The sequence below is a fragment of the Parasteatoda tepidariorum genome, chromosome 11 (assembly GCF_982258835.1).
Source record: "Parasteatoda tepidariorum strain Cologne lab strain chromosome 11, Ptep-v5.0, whole genome shotgun sequence".
Classification (NCBI taxonomy): Eukaryota; Metazoa; Arthropoda; class Arachnida; order Araneae; family Theridiidae; genus Parasteatoda; species Parasteatoda tepidariorum.
In genome coordinates, this window is record NC_141765.1 from 69,079,341 (window position 1) to 69,098,004 (window position 18,664).

The 18,664-nt window shown below is 27.0% G+C and overlaps 1 protein-coding gene across 3 annotated transcripts in view; it reads left to right on the plus strand.

The window, feature by feature from the left end:
* The window catches only part of LOC107456901 (GTP-binding protein 8), a 54,069-nt gene that overhangs the window by 15,891 nt on the left and 19,514 nt on the right, over nt 1-18,664 (plus strand). For all 3 annotated transcript variants that reach the window (XM_016074875.5, XM_043040069.3, XM_016074877.5), the window contains one exon: nt 9,847-9,977. In XM_016074875.5, the coding sequence (XP_015930361.1) occupies nt 9,847-9,977 (131 nt within the window). The remainder of the gene's footprint in view (nt 1-9,846; nt 9,978-18,664) is intronic.

Consider the following 18,664-nt stretch of genomic DNA (forward strand, 5'->3'; position numbering starts at 1 on the left):
AATGTTATATAAAGAGTTTAACTTTATACATAATTTCATATTGTGAAAAAATGTGAACAATGGACTCTATTTACCTCTAGGGAGCCGACTCTCAGTTTTCATGCTACTTAAATGAGTATCTCTTTATTCATAATGTGTGTAACACAAATATTCTAGTTTTAGCTTAAATGTGTAATTCATGCAAACTGTTTCTCATACTAACTATCTCTCTCTCACTGAATATTTATTCCATTATTAAATTTTATGTAGCCTGATTTATCTTTTTACTTTGAAAAAATTTTATTCTCACTTATAGCTTACTGATACTTTTCAGCATAACTTTTTTATTTTCAGTAAAAAAAAAAATTTTATGATATAATTAATCAAGCTCAAAATAGCACTGTTCAGTTTTGTTAGTCAATTCAATTTATGTAAATTCTTTAATTTTATTTATATGTTTCGAATTTTTATTGCTTAAAGTTGTTTTTTTACGCCCTTTAAAAAAAATTTATGCAATATGAAGATTTTTTATTATTATTAGGTTATGAAAAAAATTTCAATATTTAGGCAAGTTACTTTACTTGTTCTTTTAAGTTTTCATCTAACTACAATAAATTAAATATAATTTTTATTTAAACTATAAAATTACGAGATTACAATTTCTTCAAGTTTTTTTTTTTTTTTACATAAATACTTGTTAATATATATTATGGCTGCTAATTTGTTATGCATCTGTGCCTGTTTTCCAGGGTTTTTTTTTTCAGCAACATTACCAGTAATATCTACTAATGTAGGAATTGGATTGTATTTTTGCTTGCAGATAAGTGTAATAATCAGGATAGTGGAAGGAGCAAAGGTTTTGACTTTATACTTTCAATGTTTTAGTTGATGGGCATAAATTTCTTCAGAATTCACTACAAGGATGTTTTTTTTAAAGTTAGGAACTGATTTACTTTTTTATTTTTTATTAGTGGTGTGTTTTCATATTAAATTTGAAGAGATTCGCATGTGCAAAATCTTCATCTGTTTTTATTTCAAGTATGATTGCCCACTATGAATTTGCCCGAAAATCTACTTCTGATTTTTTTTTTTTTTTTTTAAGTTTAAAGAATTATCCTTTTTTTTTCAATCTATCTACTTACATCATATCTTTCCATCTTCAGGCTTCTATCATAGCTTTCATCTCACTCTATTTGTAGCCAGATATTTTGCCTCTGTGGCCTTGTTTTTCCTATTGTTTTCAAATCATTAACAATCGTCCTTTGCCAAGAATTTTTTGTTCTTCTTTTTTAGTGTATTGCCCTGAGGGTTCCAATCAAAAACTTGCATCACTTTAAATTTTTCAGGTTTGTGTAGAACCAATCCATTTCCTCTTATATTTTTTAAATTCAATTCAATTGGTTTAGATTTCAATCTATCTACACCGCCCGGATAAATTAAGAATGCTTAAATTACTTTTGAAGTGATGTGCAGAATCTTGGCACTTCAACCAAATGTGAGATAATAATTTTTAGTTAAAAGCATTTAGTTTCGTTTTGAATAGAACTGGGAATATTGACTTTGCTGCATTATGCATTAAAAAGTAAATATGTTGTATGTGAAAAGATTAATAGGACTGTGTGGTCAAGTTCTTTTTGCTCTGCATTTACTAAAGCAATGAATAATTTTTAACTATTTTGATGAAAAGAAATTTGATGCATGCTTTATGGATGAGTCACTTCAATGTGTTTATTATTTTTTATATATACAGTGTAACGTCCCATATCCGAACGTTAATTCAAGTTCTTAAGTGAAATTAATTAAACAGGAGGTAGAAAAATAAAAATAACCATAACTACATTAATTCAAATTCAAATTGGAACAGCGCACAAGGCAGTTGAAACCAAATTCAAATCATATAAACTAGTAATAATATAAATTTACTTAAAAATAATTTAAATATAATTTAAATAAAATTTAAATAAAGTTGTGTGTTTATGCTTAATTGATCCCATATCCGGACGTCCCTTTCCCGGAAGGGTCGATTTCCCGGACACTTTTTAACAATCAAAATAAACAAACATCTATCCATCTTCCCCTTTCCTTAAAAAAAAAAAAAAATCTTTTGACACATTTTCTCTTTTTCTAGCTTGCACTGAACCTCTGATTCATGCATCGAACCCATAAATCACCAGAAAGGGGAAGTGAAGATCTACCAAGACCATTGAGTGACCGTTAGTGACGCTCCTCCCTTGGAATGTAGGAAAAAGAGGGAGATTTGTTTTCAAAAGACTGTAACTGAGTCCCCCTCCCCCCCTCCTTTCCCATGCAGGTGGCTAGTAAAAGAGGCATTTCCTGGAATCTTTTTATTGAAAGAAGAAATACTGTGGAAAAGGGTAAACGGGGCAAGCGTTAAGGTGGGGGGGAGTCAGAATGGAAAATTTGAATAGGTCTAAAAGGATACACGTCCTTGAGAAACAAAACATTCGTTCTTCCCCATACCATGTAATATTTAGGAGGCGGGGGAAAAGGGGGTAACATTCTTTCTTTAGCAGATTCTTTCAGTCATAAAAGAAAAAATAAAGAGAACCCAATCAGCGTGTCCCGCCTTTATGCTTGATTGATAGCCAATGATAGGAGAGAAAACAATAATTTGTTACTTCCCCACCCTCAACTTAAATGATCTCCTCTTTACACTTATTTTCTTTTACAAATAAGGAGGAAATGAATTTTTCTCCTCCATCTACCCACCTTAATGAATGACGGGAATTTCCCTTTCTTGCTTGAATAATTCTAGTTAAAAATGGCGGATTATTATTTTCATATGTCAATTTTTTTTAGTTTTCTATATTTTAAGCAATAATATTTTTTTTCTAATATTTCATGTTTTATTGATTAGATATTCTAATACTAAAACATTATTCCCCTTAAAAATAATGTTTATTTATTTTTTGCTTCTTAGATTTAGATAATTTTAAGCTTTGTTCCAGAATTTCCCCTTCCTGCTTGAATCGTTCTAGTTCAAAATGGCGGATTAATATTTTCGTAACTGTTAAATTTTTTTCGTTTTCCATATTTTCAGCAATAATATTTTTTTCTAATATTTTATATTTTATTGATTAGATATTTTAATGCTAAAACATTATTCCCCTTAAAAATAGTGTTTATTTATTTTTTGCTTCTTAGATTCAGATTGTTTATTAATTAATTTTAAGCTTTGTTTACCTTTGGGGTGTATTATACGGAAAAATCTATTATACGGACTTCTGGAAGTCCCACCGATTCCGGATACGCGACTTTACACTGTAGTATATGTTTAGCATCATTAACTAACAGTTTTGCATTTATCTTTTTGTCTTACTTATACACATACTGTGTAAAAGTTTTGTCTATATTTTTATGAAATTTGCAACATACTGGTAACAAAACTGATGCCTGGAAAATAGCATTTGATATAGATCTGCAGTTTTTTCTTGGGGAAATGCATGTTTTGTGTTGTGAAACAATGGTTGTAACGCAAGTGAGCTTTGAATTTAATTGAGTTTGCAATATTTCATTCCTTTTTTGGCATATGACGAAAGCAGCACTTAAAAAATAAGCAAAAAGTGGTTGGTGAGAAAAACACATCAAATGCTGTTGGTGTTGATGCAATAAAAATTAATTTCCTTATATAAAATGTTATCATTTTTTTAATTTTTGTCAATCATTTAATTGGTTTAGATTTGAATGTTATATAAATTTTTATTAGCATTATTTGTCCTCCTGGTTTATTTTTCAGAAAAAGGCACACTAATTAAAAATCTTGTGCTATCTTAAAAAGAAGCTAATTTCAAATAATCTAGATAATATTAAATTTCACTTTGGTTGTTTTTGAAGCTGAACAAGACAAAAATAATTTGATCCGCTATAAAATTTAATTATTTTTACTGAATTCTAGAAACAACATCGTTAGAAAAATAATCTGTTTGTTTCCTTATCAACAATTTTTTCAATGGCATACGAATTATTTTTTTTGTGTGTACCTTTAGGTTGCAACAAAAAGTTAATCTTAAAATGTATATATGATCTAGCTACACAAATGAAAAATACTGCTTGCTTGAGTTGAGCTGTTATTGAAACTGGATTCAGTAAAAGTTTAGATAATATAAGATTAATATTAGTAAAATAAAAATCACTATTGTGATAGCTTCTTTCAAAATATAATTACACACTAGCTGCCTATTATTTTCACAAAGGATCTCCTTTTTTAAATAATCAATGCAAACTAGTGTAATTACCAAAACAAAATTTAAAAAAACGTATTAGATTTTCAAATTTTTAATAGTTCTGTTCCTGTAAGACCACTTTGTTTATTGACCCCTTAATTGAACATTTGATTTAGTTATTGGTGTTTAATTTTTGCAACCTAATTCCATTAAACTCTTTACAGCATAAATTCATATACTATATATATGTGTATAGCATAATTTATTGCTAAACCCCGTCCCGCCCCCAAAGGGGGTATCCGGGTAATATGTATAACATAAATAGCTTCAACTAATCTTTTTCTGTTATTCCTTTTCTGTATATCATTTTTAAAATTTATTATAAAAAACGAAATGCCCTTTCTCGCACTTTAAAATTTACATCCTGTGTTTCAATCCATTTTTAGTTCAAGTATGAATTTATTAACATTTGCTCCTGAGAAAGCTAAATATCCCTAGCCCTATTTAATAGACCAATTACAATTACTAAAATATCCTTTATTCCCTAAAATGAGACATATTACGGATTTACTTTGCAGGATTTTCCATAACTTTTATGAATAAGTCCAATGACTTTGTGACTTGGATATTCATTCTCTCATAATGATGCGTAAATAAAATTAATTTGCTCTTTTTAAAAATCCTGTGGAATCCGGCAAGATGATAAAACCTGATGAAATCGGGAGAAGAATTAATAAAATGTTCCTTGCTTTGCAAATATATAAGTTAAAAAAAATAACATAGGAGCACCGACCACTGAGCTGAAGAATGGAGCTGTTATAAAGGAAAAACCGAAGCAAAAAAAAAAAAAAAAAAAAGAAGTTTTGTTTGCTCCGCTAGTAAAGGAAAAAAAAAAAAAAGCTCAGCTGTTGAAAATCTACTTCAATGTGACAATGTTTCTGCATAACAGCTAAAGTGATTCTTCTGCAAGATTGTGGTATAGCAATTAATTCAAAATTTATTGGGAATCTGTGCTCTTCAAAAGTGATTTGTAGTGAAAAATATGATCATGTATATGAGTGAAATCTTGTGAGCTATGGAAGCATTAACTGAATTTGATTTCCATTTAAATTAATGAATGAAATACTAATAGATATTATTATCATAATTATAGAGAACTACATTGGAGGATAAAAATTTTATTAAATCTGATTTCCTGTTTAAATAATTTGAATAAGTTTTAATAAGAAATAATATTTATTTGGTAAATGATATTTATATTGACGATTTATTATTTTGTTGATTTAAATCTGTACTTTTGTTCTAAAATTAATTTTGAAATATTTCATAATTACAAAAGTAATTAGTGTTTAATTAGCAAAAATGATTATTGATTTTGATTATAAGCTATTAATTTTTCTTATCATTGATATTTCAATTGATAATATTTACTTTTTGTGTATGGAGCTTATTTTTATTGTGAAACTGAGTTTTAATATTTAATAATTTGAAAATATTTTTAAAATTTCTTACAATTATTAAAAACAAAATTTCCCTTATGGAATTTTATTTTGGGGGGTCAATAAATTGATTAATTTTATTAGCATAAAAATGTTAAGGATATTTATTCTCGTTTTTATTGTTTTATGTGTTTCTATGAGTAATATTTAATAATTGAAATTTATTTTTAATGTTTCAAAGGCATTACAGTGTGGCAAAAATTATAAATTAAATATGGAAGTATCAAGACATGTTGAAATTAATACAAATAATTTAGAAAATGGTTAAAATTCTAGTTTTTAAAATTTAATTAAGATAAACCCGAAGATCAACCAGACATATTAATGCTTGAGTCCAACGTTGGTGTTCAATTCACACAGTCTGTCTCAGTATTTTCCATAAACAAAGTTTCTTTATTGCTGAACTTTTTTCGAACATAAAGATAAGAAAATGATCAAACACAAATTGACAATTAGTATCCGTATACATTAAAAAATACGTTCAAAGTAGAAATGAAAATATTATAATTGCCTAACACCCAATTGTGAGTAATTAAACTACCAATTTAAATCTTGACACAAAAAGTACTTTAAAAATATATCCAAATTAAAAATTTTGAAAAAATTTACGTCCAAAATGGAAGAAAAATCTTTGTGAATGTAAAAAAAAACTAAAGGTAATTTGAAACTCAACCACACTTGCACTTTAGATTAAAAAATATGAAAAATAACTAGGTCTGTCAAATTTAAAAGACTGATTTACTTTATACCATATTAAGTTTGAAAGCTTGCATTGGATTTCAATTAGTGATTGATTGTGTTAAACAGGTTGTAATACAAAATCTGAGAAAACTGATCACCGTTTCTGATTATAAAAGCAACTTGTCCTTACACACTTTTCCTGAAATCCTGGTTAATGATTTCAAGCAAAATACCAATAAAGAAAATAAATGTAAAGAAAGCAAAAATAAATAAAAGAGAGAAAAGAAAAAATAAAAGAAAGAAACGAATGTCAACTTATATTTTCATATTTTTATGTATCATGTTTTTGAATATTTGCATTTTTAAAATGCATATGGAAATTTACAATTATAAAGGAAAGAAAAGGTAAGAATAGTATTTATTGATGAAGGACTGTCATTAAGAAATATAAACATAACTTTGAACTGAAAAAAACTGTTAAAAATGAAAATCAAACTTTTAAATTTGCTGGTAGCACTACTACTGATTTGTTTTCTAGAATATTTTAATTGTGTTAAAATTTTTACCCTGTGTACAAATGTGTATTTTTTATAATTCATATTACTTTTATATATTGTTCATATTGCAAATTTTATTCTTTTCATTTTAATTGCTCTTCTATCATAGGGAAAATTTTGCAATTAGGTGAAAATTTAAGAAAAAATATTTTTTTTTAGATGGTGATTAAAATTTTTAGGGAGGGAGGATGTAACATAAAAAGCTTCAACTAATCTTTTTCTGTAAATCTTTTTCTTAATTTTTCATTCAAAACGAATCGTTCTTTCTCACACTTTAAAATTCACATCCTGTCTTTTAATCTACTTTTAGTTCAAGTATGCTTTAATTAACATTCCCCCCTTTGCTAACTCCTAAGAAAGCTAGGCGAAATTTCTCTAGCCCTATTTAATGAACCAATAACAATTACTAAGATTTTCCTTATTCCCTAAAAGGAGACAGATTACAAATTTACTTTGTAAGATTTTCCCTAACTTTTATTGAGGAGCACAACAATTTTGAGTCACTTAGATATTCATTTTCTCATTCTAATAAGTTATTAAAATTAATTTGCTCTTGTTTAAAATCCTGTGCCTGTTTGTCCTACTCACACGACTGCCAATATTATATATATATATTAATGATATATACTATTTATTATATATCTTTATTTGTTAAATTTTGTATCAATTTAATAAATTAAATATTGAAGTTTCACATTTCTATGTTGAGAAAATTTTACACATTTCTTTTTTTTTCTCCTTAATTAAAAAATATTCGTAGTATTATATTGCTTTGTTTTTATATCCTATTTATTTCATACTTATTTATTAACTGCTTAATAAAGCAATAAAATTTAACACTTGATAAACAATTAGAAAATGCAAGCATTTTTTTTTTTAATGTTTCAAAGTAAAGTAAATTGCAATTCTCAATAAAATTGAAAGTTACATTAAGTCTTATCAAGTTTAAATAAACCATATACCTGAAAAATATCTAAGATTGAAATAAAAAGCTAATATCTGGAACATTCGCAAGTCATAGATGCAGATTATAGTAGGAAATACTATGTTCTTCATAAATTACCTTATCACATGTTTTAATAGTTATTTTTAATTTACTGATAATAGGCTTAAATGAACAAATAATTCCATTCAGCTAGTTTGGACTTGTTAATATTAAGATTTCTGTGCATATTTTCTGAATTAAACTAACTTTTAAAGTAATCATTTGAAATTTTTTTCCTTTTTTTTTCATTAAATTTTACTGTTTAGAAGTTTGAGAAAAAAAACTAATGCTTTAACATTTTAAGTTTTTTTCTCATTAAAATATTGCTTTCATACGGAATTTTAATATCTTTTATAAAAATTGTAAAATGCGTACTTCTGATGTTGTGTTAATACCTAAGCTCCCAGTCGACATTTAATGCTGATTTCCCAAACTACAAAAAATACTAACTTAAAGATAAAAAAACTAAGGAAGTGTTATTAAACCTAAATGAAATATGAACTATGAATAAAAAAAAATACTGATTTTTTTTTTCTTCTCAATTTTAAAAACAGATTTCAAATGTTGTAGCTGATCTTTGAAACGCTTTATTGTTCAGTTATTAGTTTTGAATTAAATTTCATTACGCTTTATCACTAATTTGAATAATCATTATAATGATAAATCAAGCCTGTATTTTTGGATAAAATTAATTAGATTTTTTTGTTAAACAATTGATAAAATATTTGATTTTGTGACTCGTCCCCACCAAACTTAAGTTTTGGAGAAAAAAAGCAACTTAGCTTAAAATAAATTATTATAAAAGTATGCAACCAAGATAGTTATGTCTTATTCAAAATGATGATAAACATTCTATTTTTAATTTAATATTGGGTATGTTGAAAATTCATTATAAGTAAAAAATTTTTGGCAAATTTATAAATATTGTCCTTTAAACTTGCCTGTTCTTGTATCTATATTTCTTTTTCAATATATTTTTATTATTTTTCATTTTATTTGCAGTTATTCTGTTGCCTATTAAAGAATTTTAAAACTTCTGATTTCTCAATTTCAACTTTCTGTAAATAGGTGTGCTTCCAGTTAAAAAGCATGAGAGTCCTTTTTTTAAGCTATTTAGATACAAAATAGCATTAATTGCTGCTGAAATTCTTCTAACTCTCATTTGAAAATTTTATGGACAAGAGACATTTATAAATGCATGATTCAATTTCTATGGAAGCAACTAATTTGAAAATCTTGACCCTTTCAGGAAACTTTTCTACTTGAATAAATTTTAAAAAGTACCAAACCACTTTGAGGCACAAAAATAGTCCATAATACATTGATTTTTTTACCTATCTTTTTAAACAAATATTGTACTTTAGTTTTAAACTCTTTCTTCTACTATATTCCAGATTGCTTTGGTATATTTAATTATTGTCCTTCTTTAAATAATCTCTTAACAGCAATTTCCTCTTTTGAATTTCATATAGAAAATTTTAAAATTATAACATTCATGTTTCTGAACAAAGAGGAACTATATTTAAATTTGGAAAAAAAATGTTTTAATTTTATGTTGCATGATTACCTTGCTGAAATCAGTAAAATATAATTAAAGTTTATAACATTTTTAAAAATTTTTTTTATTTATTATTATATAAATATTTGAAAGTGTTCACCACTTTTTTTAGTTAAAATATTTGAATATTAAAATCAATGTCTAACTTTATTTGAAATTAAGATGTTACACGTAATTTGAAGTATTATATAATGCGAACATTTTAATTTTATTATTTATTATTAGTATAAAGTGTGTTTCGGATTCTTTTTAGTGTAACTAATTTGAAAATTTCTTTGCCAATATTATGTTATTTTTGATGATTTTTCTTTTTTCTATATTTAAAAAACAATAATTATAGAAAGAAGGTACATTAAATAGATATGTTTTTATAAAATTGTATTTAATGTAATCAATTTTTTAGGGTCAGGAACAAATTGTAAATTTTTTCCAAGTTGGAAATAGCCTTTTTCTTGTTGATATGCCTGGCTATGGTTTTCGTCAACCAGAAGGTTTTCTTAAAGCTGTTGAAGGATATCTAAAAACTAGAACTAAGTAATACATTTTACTGCCTATCTTTCAAAATGTTTTAAGCTTTAATTGAAATATAATTTCTAAAATTCAATTAAAACATATCTTCTTATTCCTTTAACTCTGTGAAAATATATTCTTCATTTTCTCTTTTCAATATAATTTTCTTTTAGAGTAAAGAATGAAAAACTATTGTTCTTCTGCAGTAATGTGTTTACTTTCAATTTCAAAATAATTTGAACTAAGGCTCAAAAATTCAAAATAGATCTGTGCTTAATTCTTGTGTCTTAAACCCTTTCACAGATTAACTTTCTTTTGATAAACACATGCCTCATGACCTTTAATGTTTCCAATAGTCTTTTCTACACCAGACTTGGTTTATAACACTGTTTGATTAGCTTACCAAAAGTATGCAGTGTTGTTTATTTTTGACACTTCATAGCTTATTCTAGCCCTGACGTTGTTACACTCTATATGTAGTCCATCTAAAAATTTGACAAGTTATTTTATTTGCTAATAATCATTGTTTGCCAAAGTGAGCTCAGCCCAGAAGAGCCCAATGGGTTTTCTCAGATTAGACCCACATAAAATAAAAAATAATAAAAAAACATTTTTGTTCACCAAGTAGGTTTTTTCAAATTGTATCAGTTCCAATCAATTTTTTTGCAATTATCAAATCAAATTGTTCTTTCAAACTATCAACTTATTATTAGTTTAACTTTGTAACTTTATATACAAGATTTTAAGAAGTAAAACATATTTCAGCTATCTGATATTTATAAACAAATTTTAATATAAATGAACTTAATATGTGAAAAAATAATGTAAATGATTTAAAAAATGTATTACCAAAATAAAATACATTATTTATCTGAAAAACAAATTATGTATAATATGCATACACTCTATGTATAATTTATTTAGATTGGTTCATGGTTTGATACACTAAACCAAACGATATATGTATCCAATATCTCAAAATGAATTAATATTTTTGAACAATACAGAAGAATACAGAAATAAGTTTTTCAGTTAAAAAATTGTCTGTAATGAGATTTTAAAAAATTACCTAGATATTCCCATTTTATTTTAATTTCTATTACAGACTATACCTTTTGCAAAAAAAAAAAAAAAAGGTAAAGTTAAGAATATTGAACTCATAATGTGCAGAAAATCATAATTTTGAATATAAAATGAAAAGCTAAAACATCTCATCTAATTACTCAATTATTCACTGCTTCTCTTATGGCAACTGGACTTGAAAAAATATTCTTTAATTTTTGATTAGTTCAGTTGAAACTGTGAAATCATGTAAAGACTGAAAAGCAAATTTTACTTTCTGTTATGTTTAAATACTTCAAAAAATAAACAAATAAGTTGAGTTCATTAAAATCTTAAATTGAATATTTGAAATTTATTATCTTTTTTTATTCATATCGAAGCAAAAATTATAAAAGTTGTGATATCTTGTACATTGTATGACATATAAGGAATTCATTCATTGAGAAACACAGATTAACACATCATGTGCCATAAAAAGATGTGTGCATTTCATTTCATGAATCTATACAATACTTCTAAAACTTCCATTCATAACTTTACAGCAAATTATGTGTTTATTTATAATTTAAAACTAATCACATAGCTTAAAATGGCTTACATTTTATAAAGAGTCATTTCTGTAACTTCATCTTTATGCAATTCATTATCCATTTAAAAGGCACAAAAATGACTGAAATAGTTATTCTCATAGCAATTTCTTTTATTTTTCCCTGTGGTAATTATCAAAAAATATTTCTTTAGTATAGGTACACTATGTCTTGTTATTGTATTTAATATATTTAAGTATGCATGAAAAATATAAGAAAAAAACCCACTTATCTCTAATTGAAATTAGGTAATCTCCTAAAAAAAAAACCATGTGGTCTGGGCTTTTTCTTAAAAACCTGAATTTTAGGGAGCCCTGTCATAAATGGTCCTAAAATTTGTGGGCCTATGAGCTAAAATATTTAGAGTTATTCCATTATATCGTTAAATTTTTAACTTCAAAAAATAGTGCATCATATTAAAGGCTGGAGTACTGCATTGTTTCCTCCATAAGTAATAAAATGCAAGAAAATTGAGATCTGAGTTTTTCTTATTGTTTGCTTTTTAGGGTTATTCTCTAGTTACCTAAAAGTCATATTAAAGGTCAAAAAGTTTGTGCTTTCTTCTAAAAATGCTTGCAGAACACACTTTTAATTTGTGTACTTTCTCATAGTTTTTTAATTTTTATTTCGTGAAACTTTTTAAAATTTTATTATTTTTTACATTATTAATGAACCAGCTTATTTTTTGTAAGTTAAAATAATAGAACCTACCATATTTTTGACTTAGTGGTAAATAAGTGGAAAAAACACTTTATTTTTGATGTTTTTGCTGTTTAGTTTTTATTTTTACATTAGCATACTAATAAATTAAAAATTACTTAAATTAGTTAATCAACTTCAATCCTAAATACTTTTCTTAAATACTAACATTTTAGATAAAATTCATGCAAATAAACTTTATTAAAAGTTTTTAAACAAGTTATTTCTTTATATTATCATTATGCTTTATATTATATATCAAATGTAAGCAAGTTAATAAAACAGGGTGTATAGCGTTTTTAAAAAGTGTTTAAACATACTTCTTTTTTCATTGGATATTTTTAAAAAGTGTGTAATTTCCCCATTCCCAAAAAGGAGATTTTTTCTTTACCATGTCATTTTTGCCATGAAATACACAAAAAGTGGGGTTGTCATATTGTTCCCTTCATCATTTTTACAATTCATTCAACCACAATTCATTTTGGCATACCGTATGAAATCTCCAATCATTTTGAATATTCGAGGAAAAACTTGATTATCCGCATGTGCTTGCACTGTGCGGGAATCAGTTGGAAGGATTCTTGCACTCTCATCTGCAACTCTGCTGAATTTTGCAAGTCATTCTCAAAATTTTACTGATCGTAGGGACCGATTGAACATAGCCAAAAAAAAATTCCCTAATAGCAAAATAAAATGTTATTTCTCTTATTAATTTCATCGCTGGTGAAACCTGGGCTTTTTTGAGGTATAAACTTAGTAAGTGACTGCTTACGGTGCTGAGTAAGGAAGTCGCTGGAGTCAAGTAAGGCTAGATTTAAGAAGAAAAAAACCTTTTTGCTGTTTTTTCCCCCATCTAAAAGTTTTCCGCTTGCTTGTTGAAAACTGAAAATTAAAAATAACTTAATCAAATAAAACTCCTAAAATAAATATTGAAAATATCTAAAACTGTGATAAGAAAATAACCTTAGATCTTTTCACTAGTGCTGATGGTATTCTGCCCATATAATTTATGATCTGCTGATGCTGAGATAACGGTCACTTAAAAGAGACTAAGGCCTGCTGAGTTTCTTTTATTGTTTCTTCAAGAAAGCATTTCAAAACAATGGGAGTGACTTGAGTATAGAAATTTCACCTCCCAAAATGATCTAAAAAATTTTTTATGTGAAGGTAACTTTTTTTCTGTACAGAAAAATGGGAAGTTGCAAATATTGGTGCAATATTGAACAGTGGTCCGTTCACAAAAACCAATTAATACAAAAGTTTTTAAGGAAAACAAGAAACAAAAGGTGGTATTTTAGTTAAAGAAAGACTTCAAAAACATAAAATTGTTTTCTTTTTGATTAGTATGAAATAATGTTAGAGTAGTATTCATTTTTTTAATTAGTTATTAAATTAGTTCTTTTTTTTCTCTATTCATTCTATTGTGTTTCATTTATATTTGTGAAATTTAAAATATTTCCAATTCAAGTTAATTTAGTTCCAATTTAAGTTGCTTAAGTTAATTATCACGTAGAATAATCTCTTAAGCTTTATATTTTTATCAGAAACTAAGAATGAAAAAATGAATGTTGGACTGATGCAAAAAAATATATTGTTCCAGCAATACCATTCATTATATCCCTGCTAAGACAAATCTGCTGGTTCAGCATCACAAAATTGCACGAAGCCAGCAGCTAAAACGATAGGTCAGTGTACACTTTCTGTCTCTTTCACTTATATGAAAGTGAATGACTGACCTACTGTGCACAACGTAGTTTGAGCCATTTACTGGCCAGCAGCTATGAACCCAGCTAAAACTATTATGCAACACTTTTTGAGATGCTGAAGCAGATCATCATTAATGAATCAACAGCTAACGATTGACAATCAGTATACATCCAGCAGCATCCCTCCTATTTATTCAGGGTTGCTAGAGATCATTGACCTATCTGGAAGGGTAATTGATAACCCCAAATCTAATACCTAAGTAAATATTTAGGTATAATGAGCCTAATAGTCATTTAAATAATTAATTAATAAATGAACCAAGAAGAAAATTTTTAAAAAGTATTTCTCGTACCATTGAACAGCCCAGAAGATGTGCCATGCATAAGCCACATGTACTCTCATAATACATTTATTTTAAAATTGGGTATAAATATAAAATAGTTTTTCCCATATAGAACTTAATTATTTTGAAGTAGAATAATAGAGCTACTTTCCAGATTAATAAAAGTTTTGTATTTCCTTTACAATTAAATGTGGAAATTTTAACTTGTTGTCATAATATGTATAGTTTATTAAATAAAATAAAGTTAAAAATTTAGTTCTCAAATAAAAGCTATGCATTTATGAGATAGTTTAATATCTTAGACAGAAATAAATAAAACTTACAGTTGATAATGCAAAGAAGCTACTTACTGATGATGATTATTTTGTGGTATTGACCATGAATTCATGTTTTAGTGATTATATTTATTCTTGCAGTTAGTTTTCCCAGAAATAAGTGCATTCTATGAAAATGAATGAATTCTTATTGTCTAATAATTGAATGTACTTGGAAGTTAGATTAATATATAATCAAGACTGTATCTTGCATAAATTTATTTAAATGCAAGGATATATCCATTAACAATACAAAAATTACACAACAAATTTTTTATTTATAGATCTAATTTGATTTTGAAAGCATAAATTAAGTCAACAGAGAATTATCTCTAGGTTTCCCCTAATTTAATTGTCTTTGTCCACATGCAACCGCTTGGAAGCATTCTGAAGAACTTTAATAAAAATATATTGCTTTTCATTATAATGCTTGACATAATTCAAAATCCTGTATAAGAGGAAATTAAAATTATGCAAATTATAGATTTTAAGTAACATAAGTGAAGAAATTCTGCTTCTAAAACTAAACTTTCTATCTTGAAAAGTTCTTGTTCATGTAATTTCATTTATTAATTTTGACTCATTGAAATACAAATTTTAACATCATGCAAACTTATGCCTGCCTTATAATTTAGAAAAATTCTGAACGTAAAAATCCTTTTCAAATGAAATTATCTTTGAGTATTCAAGTTTTATAATTTGGGATCAGAAATGTCGAGTTTGTACCTACATATTAAATCATTGGGGCTCTTTATTTTTCATTTAAGAGTTAATGAAAAGAATAAAAAAATTAATTAAATAACCAACACTGGAGTAAGAGTACGTAGTTTAAAAATACATTTAAAAAAACACCTGGAACATTTAAAGTTTGGAATGAATTAACTAAAATATCTTAATTAAACGCTTCAAACCATAATAATAGATAAATGATAATATTTTAATTAATTTTATATAATTTATTATTCTTTTTAATTTTTATTTTTCATAATTATTTTCATTATTAATGTCATTATTTTTATGGTAACATAACTTTTATATTACAAACATACTTTCATTAAAACCAAATACTTTATAATGTTTTGATGTAAACATGAAGCATAAAAATTTTAAAAATCTCTTTGTAGCTTAATCTAGTAAATTTCTAATATGTTACTATTTTTATATAAAATATAAAAGTAATGTAGAGTAAGTATTAGTGTAAGACATTGTGTGTACACTGCATAATGAGCTGGTCTTATAAATAAAATAGTAAAGCATTAATTTTATATCCACTTTAAATATACAAGAATTTTTTCTCATCTAAATGGAAGAAGTTGGCATGTATTGTCAGATGGGGTGACTTTGTGCAAACTGTCATTTTTTCAATTACTAATATTATAATAATTAAATACAAAAAATTATGCATGATTTGTTATCTCAATTGATAAGACTTTTAAAGTATAACCTACCTTCCTGGCCAAGATAACTAGAACTTCTTCAACCGACCAGACTTTCCAGCCTCCGATTTTGCGATGTTAAAAATTTGAAACTGTTTGTAACTTGAGCTCGCAATTTTCCAAGAACGATGATGTTTACATTGCCAGTTCTTGGTAAACCATTTGTTTGTTATGTTGACAACTCAAATCAGTTGATACCAAGCTTTAAAAATTGTGTGTATTTTTAAAGGCAAATGTCTAATATGATACAGTGATGGTTCAAAGATTGGTGCCAAATCGGGAGCAGGAATTTACTGCTCCAATGATGGTACCAAACTTCACTTTCCCCTGGGAAACTATGCCACCGTTTTTCAGGCTGAGGTCTATGCCGTTATCTTGTGCTGCAAGATATGCTTAGACAAGGGATATCAAAATGCGACTATCCACTTCTGTTCCGACAGTCAGGCTGCTCTCCTATCACTGTCAAGGTGTAAATTCACCTCTTCTGTGACCTATCCACCCACAACAGGGTATCCCTGCATTGGGTACCTGGACATATGGGTATCGGTGGTAATGAGCTAGCTGATGAAGTGGCACGGACTGGCTCTAATGCAATTTTCTGGGGCCCTGAACCTGCACTGGGAATCTCTTCCACCTCATTTAGGGCATCCATACTCAAGCTCTATGGCAAAATTGTCCATGAGCAATGGCGCGCTGCTGACGGTCAGAGACAAGCTAAGGAGCTAAATCGTGACTGTCCTAGTGTACGCCAAAAAGAGCTCTTAAAGCTTAATAGAAACAGTTTAAGGAAGATCATTGGTCTTCTTACTGGACACTGCATCCTCAGAAGACACCTGTGCATAATGGGAATAGAATCCAATTCTCTTTCTAGGGGTTGTCATCTTGAAAAAGAGACATCATGAAACATACTCTGTGATTGTGAGGACTATTCTGCTAAAAGATTTGAACATTTAGGGCAGCATAGCGTCAATGCCTGGGAACTGCAAGATGTTCCTGTAAGGTGCTTGCTGAATTTTATTTCAGCCATAGGGCTTTCATGCTAATCATGATTTTAGGGTTTGGGTACAATAGACCTCTGGTTAATGTGCCCTGCTCGTCAGAGCTGCCCAACCTCATAAGTCTAAACTGTGTATTTAAAAAAAAATAACTAAAAAATAAATTTTCAACATAAATATATCAATTTTGGGTAAATATGCTACATTAAATCATCAATACTTGTCTTTATAATCAAGTTAGTTAAAGTCATGCCATTGATTTAGCATTATAAGTGAAACAAATAACATTATTAAATTGTATTGTTAACAATCAAACAATCCTATTAATGTACTTAAAATTATAACTTGTTTACATATTAGGGAAGTGTAGATGAACAAATAGGGCAGCTGTACAGAAATTTGTTTTGAGTTGTAATAATTGTTTTAAAAAGTAAACTTAAAAAATAATTCTGAAAAATTTCCACTGAAACAATAAAAAAATCAATACTAATATTACCTTTTACTTTCTTTTTGGATCTATTGTTTGCACAATTTTGCTTGCATTTCATTTTAACTTCACATGTTATACAGCTAATTTCAAATATTGAAGGATTAAAAAAAAGAGTCACTCATAAATATAAAAATTTACATTCCTCTTTAAATAGTTTTACTTAGATTGGAAAAAGAGTTTAAGATATCAAGAAAAATGAAAGCTATTTACTTAGACTTCCGAGTTTAAACATCATATGTGGACCACCGTGCATGCAACATAGATTTATTGCCTTTATTGATTTATTATCAATAATTGCATGATCAATATGACATTCTTACATAAAATATTGTTTCATGGAAAGGTGTGGAAGACAATTAAAAATGATCTAAAACAAAAATTAAATCTAAATTACGTCCACACATTTTTTCTTCTTCAAAAAACAAAAATTAGATCTTAAAGCTAACATTGATATTGAAATATAGAAAAAATTAATTACTGTTAGAATAAATACATACTACTCACACTGAATGAATTTTCAACAAATCAGCTCCTTTTGATGAAAAATGAATTCTAGAATTTTCTTCTGTTTTTACCTTTATCTTTCTACTTAAAAATAAAAACAGACTAGTGAATAATGAATAAACTATGAAAACAAATATCAATTAGTACTTAATGACTTACGGAAAGTTTTTCAAACTATCATATTATTTATACAAACTTTCATTAAGCTTTCTTAAACTATGTAAAAATTATTTTCGGCAAGAAAGACAACTTGTACATATAAACTATGAATATCTATGTTTTTATGTCTGTTTATAATAATTGAAATCTATGCCTGCGCATAAATTTTAAAGCCTATTGCTCTAGACCATAGATTTTAAAAAGATTCACCTTCATAATACAGAGAAAAAAAAGAATTTCAGAAGTAAAAATGGAAAAATGTTTAGCAAATAATAAGATATCATAATTATTGATTAACTATAACTTGTTTTTAAATATCTGAAGCGAAAATAGAAGAGGATAGTTTTACATGAATATTTTTGTTACCAAATAGTATCAAAAGAATCATGCACTTGCAAACTTATATTATCTAAGA